The following is a 6,000-nucleotide window of genomic DNA, read 5'->3' as shown; positions in this document are numbered from 1 at the left end:
GTGTGAGTATACACATATATATGTCTACATACACACATAAAATACCATATTTTATACATTCTTCTGAAAGCAAAATTGAACTTTGAGGCAAATGTAATGACTATTCAAAAATATCTTTTGCTGATCGGATTATCATTCCGCTTTAAACTTTTTTAAATGACTTAGATTTGGTATTACAAAAGGCTCACTTTTTGTTGTTGTTGTAATAAACACTATACACGTTAGCTATAATCACTGGCCAGAGAGAATTTCTCACCAGCATAATGAGAGGAAATGATTGAAGATCTCTGCAATCATGCTCATACACAAGAGTGGGAACATTATGGGCAGTTCCACAGTTGAAAACAGAGAATATATGTGAATTTATATGAACATAATTGGCATTCTTAGGAAGTTAAAACTGGCTGAACTGCTGTAGAAGCCCAAGTAATTATCACTAGCAGAGGCACAAATTTGGGGGTAATAATAATGATAAGAATAATGAAAACAAGACCACCAACAATACTAATGGCTAACATTTATTGATAGCTTACTATGTGCCAGGTATTGTTCTAAGTACTTTATATGTATTATCTCATTTAATCATGCCCAGATTCTATGGCATAGATATAAATTAGTAAACTGAAGCACAGAGAGGTTAAATGACTTGTTAGAAAGTGTCAGAGCCTGTACTCAAGCTCACTCTTGACTCTGGCATCAGTGTTCTTAACACTGAGTTTTCAGAATTTTAAATTAAAATGTTTTTAACTTACAGAATTATTCTTTCCACAATTAAAAAAAGAAAAACATGAATCATTATTTTTGGTCCTTTCCTTTTTTCAGGCATTTCCCATGTTACTTTTCAAGAAGACTTATCATTCAGTGTTGTAGATCTGGGAAAAAAAAAAGTAGCATTAAGATCAATCTTTAACCATATCTCTGGATCTGCTGACCAGTTAAGAGGTGCTATGTGAATTGATTTTTGTCTTACCAGAGTTTAATGCTTATGCTACGTGGACCATTGTTTTTACATGACAATATAATTGAAATCTACTACAGATATCCACATTAATTTATAACCCAAAGCTAGATTGTAACAATATAACTAATAAGGCAAAGGTGAGAAGTAAAATAATCTAGTGCCAGCTAGAGATATGTGTGCAGTGCTTCTTTGTTTGGCTCAAAACACGTTTCTTTTTCATTTAAAAGACTGACAGGCTTGAAATGTACGCTTCAAAAGCCAAAAAGTGATTAAGTCTTATCCAGGAGCTTGCAAAGTCATGCTAGCAAACAGGCAATAGTGGCTGCCACCATATCGAGTTGAGGTCCCCTGCTCAGGTCTCGGTGCCGGTTTTGGAGTCTCCTTCCTCTTTCCTGTCTGCACAGTGAACTCACTTCAAGGTGGTAAGTCTCAATTCAAGGTGGTAAATCGTCTTCCCCTTTTTCTAAATCCACCTAAGATTATTTTCCACTCTTTGAAAAGTACCAAGAAAATAAATGTCAACCTAAAACCATTTTTCCTACTCTTTTTTTCTTTTTTTCTGAAATTCGGGCTTATACTCTTTTATTAAAGTCACATATCTATTTGTAATGCTTAAAATAATTTCAGATTTTAAGAGTTCCTGCTACCTTAACTACTTCCCTTGAGAGGTTTACAGCAAGAAGAGTTTATTTTATATTTTTATTCGTATTTACGCAGTAATCAAACTTCATCACTGAGAAACTTAGGGGACAAAGAGAGTACCCTAGTGTTCTATGGCAAAGGCTGCGGTCGGTGACATGGCCCATGGTTGGGTAACCTGGCAAGAAAGACCCCACCGTAACACAGCTGAGCAAAGGGACCAAGGGTTTGCTGCCACGAAGCGAAAAGTCTGCTTTTTTAAACTGAGACTTGGCAGAGCGCGCGGCAACCCTGCACAGCACAGCTGCCGGAGAAAAAGACAGCGGGAGACTTGCTGCTCCGAAATCAGGAAGTGTGATGCAGGCTTGGGACCCAAAAACCGAAATCCCTTCTCAGCAGCGCCTCCCAAAGCCAGCCAGTGCTTTCCCTAGGAGAAGGCGCAGAGTCCCCAGACCCAGGCTGGCCGCACCCCCATCTCCTTTCTCTTTCCTCCGCAGCGGCACACAGACGAGCACGTGAGCTCGGCAGCTCGTCCCAGCTGTGCCTCAGCTGACCGCCTCCTGATTGGCTGAGACAGACGTGGGCTGGGGTGGGCACTGGCCGCCTGCGTCGCTTGCCATTGGCTCTCAGGGAACCCGCCTCCCCCTCAGGTGAGGCGGGCTTGCGTGTGCGCGCCCTGTGCTCCGCGGGCGGGCGCGCCCCCGACACTCCCTCCCACCCCCCGCGCGATCGCGCGCCCCCCCCGCGCGCCTCCGCCTTTGCCCGCCCCCTGCCGCTGCCTCAGCTCCTCAGTGCACAGAACCGCCTCGTCTGAGGGGACGCGAGGATCGCCCTCGCTGCTGCTTTCGCCAGTGCGTTGGGCCGGGCCCTGACAAACTGCCCCAGGGGAGGCTCTTCGGAGCCGGACCTGGACCCCTGCGATAGCCGTCTGCTCTCCCGCCTCTGGTCTCACGAAGGGTTTCCCGCCTCGCACCCCCCACCTCTGGACGTGCCTTTCCTCCCCTCCTCGCGTGTGGAGGGAGCCAGCGCTTAGGCCGGAGCGAGCCTGGGGGCCGCGGGCAGTGAAGGCATCGCGGTGACCGATTCGCCATGGAGGGCGCCGGCGGCGCGAACGACAAGAAAAAGTAAGCCCACTCCCCCAGCCGGCCGCGTTCTCCGCCGGCCCTCCCGCCTGCCCGCCCGCCGCCGGGGGCTCGCTGGCCGGCCTCCGCGTTCCGGGGGGCCGCCTTTTTGTTCCTGCCTCTCTCCCCTCCCCTCTCTCTCCCCCAGCCTCGCCGGCCGGCCTCCCCCACTGTCCACGTCGCCATCTTGTCGTGGGGGGTGGGAGACGCGTCGAAAGTGCTTTCAGGGGCCGGGGGCCGGGGGCTGGGGGCTGGGCCCTGCTCGCCACCCCTCCCGGCCGCCCGGGCCTCGCACCGCCCTCCTTACCCGCCTCAAACCCCCAGCCTGCCCCGTGCCCCACTCCGGGTGGACTTCCCCGAGCCTGAAAACCCCGGGAAGAGAAATGAGCCGCAGCTCAGTCGCCGCCGCTTGCACCCGAGCTTCCGCTCCTTCCCGCCCCCATCCTCTCAGGTTCCATTGAAAACTCGGCCCCGGGGCGGCCCCTGCACGCAGGTCCTGGCTTCCCTGTGGGCTCGGGGCCCTGGGTTTCCGACCCAGGGACTCGCGTGGTTGGATGAGCTTGCCCCGCGGTTGTCCGGCTAGGCGTGTGTCTTTGCCTTTGTGCATTAGGGATTTGCCGTGATGGCCTGGGATGCTAACTTTTTAGTTTGCACGTGCAGGTTTGGTTTGGTTTGGTTTGGTGTGGTTTTAATCGCCTTGAAAAACTTGCCTAGAGCGAGAGTCGGAGTAACGGGAATTTAGGGGAATGGCAACATTTTAATGAGAACATAAGAATTGGATACTTTCTGTCACCTGTCAAGAGAGCCCAGACTTTATAAGTGAATTATATGCTTCATTTATTCTTGGAAATATTTTAGTGAAAACGTAGCGGCTGGCTAAATTCAGGCAGACACTTTTAATGAGATTGAAAGAAAAGTATATGATCAGAGCAATTGAAATGCTGCAGTAAAATGTTGCAAAGTTTTTGGACAGACCTGCCTCATTTTCCTGAAATTGAAGTATATTAAGATATACCCGAAGTAAATAATCATCCTGTTAGGACTTAATGCAAGTTTTAAAAACACCTTGAATTTTGAGTCTTAAGTGGTACATTATAGGATTAAGAATTGTGAGTCCAACCAGTGGAATTAAGTGACCCACCTCCACTCCCACCTTTTGGTCCACTCTGGTATTTTAACCTTTGAGGAAATTATTTTAAGGAATTGAAGATTTATGGTAAGAGTTCTGGTTAGTAGGCTGGCTTTACTGTTAAGTCCTCCCACTCGTCTGGGAGAGATTAACTGCCCTAATCAGCATCAGCAGAAGATAAACTTGTTTATGTTCTTGCTATTTTGTGGATTCCTTTTTGGTCTTTATCTAATGGAATGATAAGTTTGCAGTTTGTATACACCAGAGGAAGCACGTATTAAATTCAAAAAGTGAGAAAACAGGTCTAGATTTCCATTCCAAGGGTTGCCAGGAATTAATTGCAATTAATTTTGTAGAAGTGATTACAAGGTTTTTGATGAAATGATGAGGCTGCTATATTGTAAACCTAAGGCATATCATCTCTATGTATTGCCAATATTCTGTCCTTATATGCTGAATCATATTTAATATTGTGCATGAAGTTATGCACCAGTCACTCCCTTTTTGTATGCAGTGTTCTACTTATTTCTCCTTTGGAGTTCATCAGTTGAGAGGAGCATAAGCAGCTTTAATATAAATGAGTTAATTAGCTACTGTGCTTCACTCCCAAGTCTAAACTAGTTCTTAGATTTTCCTCAGTCACATTTGTTATTTTCAAAATATTCTCATTTGAAAATTTAGCAAACTTGGATCAGATTTAATGTTTCTTAATACAGAGGTTCTTAAAACTGAAAAATTAAGTTAAACAATAAATGGTAGCTACTCAACAACTTTTAGATGTTGTTTGTTAAAGATGTCTGTTTTTTTATCCTTTTCTAACTAATAATTTTAAAACTTTTTGAAAAGATAACTGAAAGATTGAGGGGCAGAGATTTTTCTCCTTAGAATTTTTCCATTTCAAGTGAGCCTGTAGAGTGCAGGTGGGGAGACAAATTTGTCATTTTTAAAGGAGGGTTAGGAAATTCAAAAGCTGAAGGATTGGAAAAAATCAGAACAGAGGTTGGGTATAGTTATAATAGATTTAACATAGGGAATTTCATGTTGATTCCTTAATAGTAGGGATTGGACTTAATTAATAGCACATTAATGTTGATTTTTAGATTTCAGTGGAATGTCAAGAGGTTCATTGTTCGCTTTCAAGTTTCAGGCCAGACTCCTTCAGTGTTTTCCGAAACATAGTTATTGGATCATTAAAATCTCAGAGAATGGACTTTCCTTAACTTCCTTCTTTAACTTTGGTCATTAAAAATCAAGAAGCTCTCATTTACTAGTAAACTTTTTTCTTGTTACAATTTTACTTTGATTTCCTCTTGAAACTCTTGAAGAGGTTGCCTGGTGGTTAAGAGCATAGGATTTGAACCTGACACCTCTGAGTCTAGCCTTTTCACTTGTTAGCTTTGTGAGCTTGGGCAAGTTACTGAATGCTTGTGAGCCTATTTCCTCCTTTTGAAATGATGATAATAATAGCAACCATCTTAGTGGTTATTATGAAGATTAAATGTGATAATGCCTAGTGCTTGGTTTAGGAGTCTTGGTAACATTATATACTTGAAAATAGGTGTTACCTGTTAAAGTTTTAGTTTAAACTTCCACAACACTTTAAAACTCTTTTTTGCAAGTCCTTCCAAATGTTGCTTTGTGTTAGTTCTCCTTCTCCCCACTTTCTTTTCTATATCTCCTAAAAATGAAAAGACTGTCATTGGATCCATAACTTTAAAGGGGATTCTTTTCAGTTAAAACAGTATATCCCTGGATTATGTTGGCATCTAGCGTCAATTATTCTTGAGCATCTGATCTACTGTCTACCTTAGGCCCCCTTTTTTACATTTCCTTACTCCCTTGTTTCCTCCCCAAACAGGCTACTAAAAATTTCCTCTGGACTTTAGAGACTAGAGTCATAAACACATATACTAGTCAGACAGTTCATTTCAGCAGGGTATGTGCAAGGCACTGCAGTCTTAGGAATGGCAGTAACTTAAAACATTTTTATTTTGTCTTGATGCCACAGTTTGGAGTAGAAAATTTTATAAATATTAATCTTTGCTAAATATGATGACTTGATAAAATACTTGTGGTAAAACATATGAGCCTACATAGTAGAAAAACTGTACTTTACTTATGAATTTCTCCAGAGGTAAGATCTTAGGCTT

The 6,000-nt window shown here is 43.5% G+C and overlaps 1 protein-coding gene across 2 annotated transcripts in view; it reads left to right on the top strand.

Moving 5' to 3' along the window:
* Positions 1-2,390: 2,390 nt before the first annotated feature.
* Positions 2,391-6,000, top strand: part of HIF1A (hypoxia inducible factor 1 subunit alpha) — a 41,433-nt gene continuing 37,823 nt past the window's right edge. The window contains exon 1 of one of the 2 annotated variants that reach the window (XM_019923093.3): positions 2,391-2,724. In XM_019923093.3, the coding sequence (XP_019778652.1) occupies positions 2,690-2,724 (35 nt within the window). In that variant the 5' untranslated portion in view covers positions 2,391-2,689. The remainder of the gene's footprint in view (positions 2,725-6,000) is intronic. The other variant, XM_019923097.3, reaches the window with a different exon arrangement.

Source organism: Tursiops truncatus, chromosome 2 (assembly GCF_011762595.2).
Source record: "Tursiops truncatus isolate mTurTru1 chromosome 2, mTurTru1.mat.Y, whole genome shotgun sequence".
NCBI classification, from domain to species: domain Eukaryota; kingdom Metazoa; phylum Chordata; class Mammalia; order Artiodactyla; family Delphinidae; genus Tursiops; species Tursiops truncatus.
Note: the sequence above shows the minus strand (reverse complement) of the source record. Positions and strands in the feature narration are given on the sequence as shown.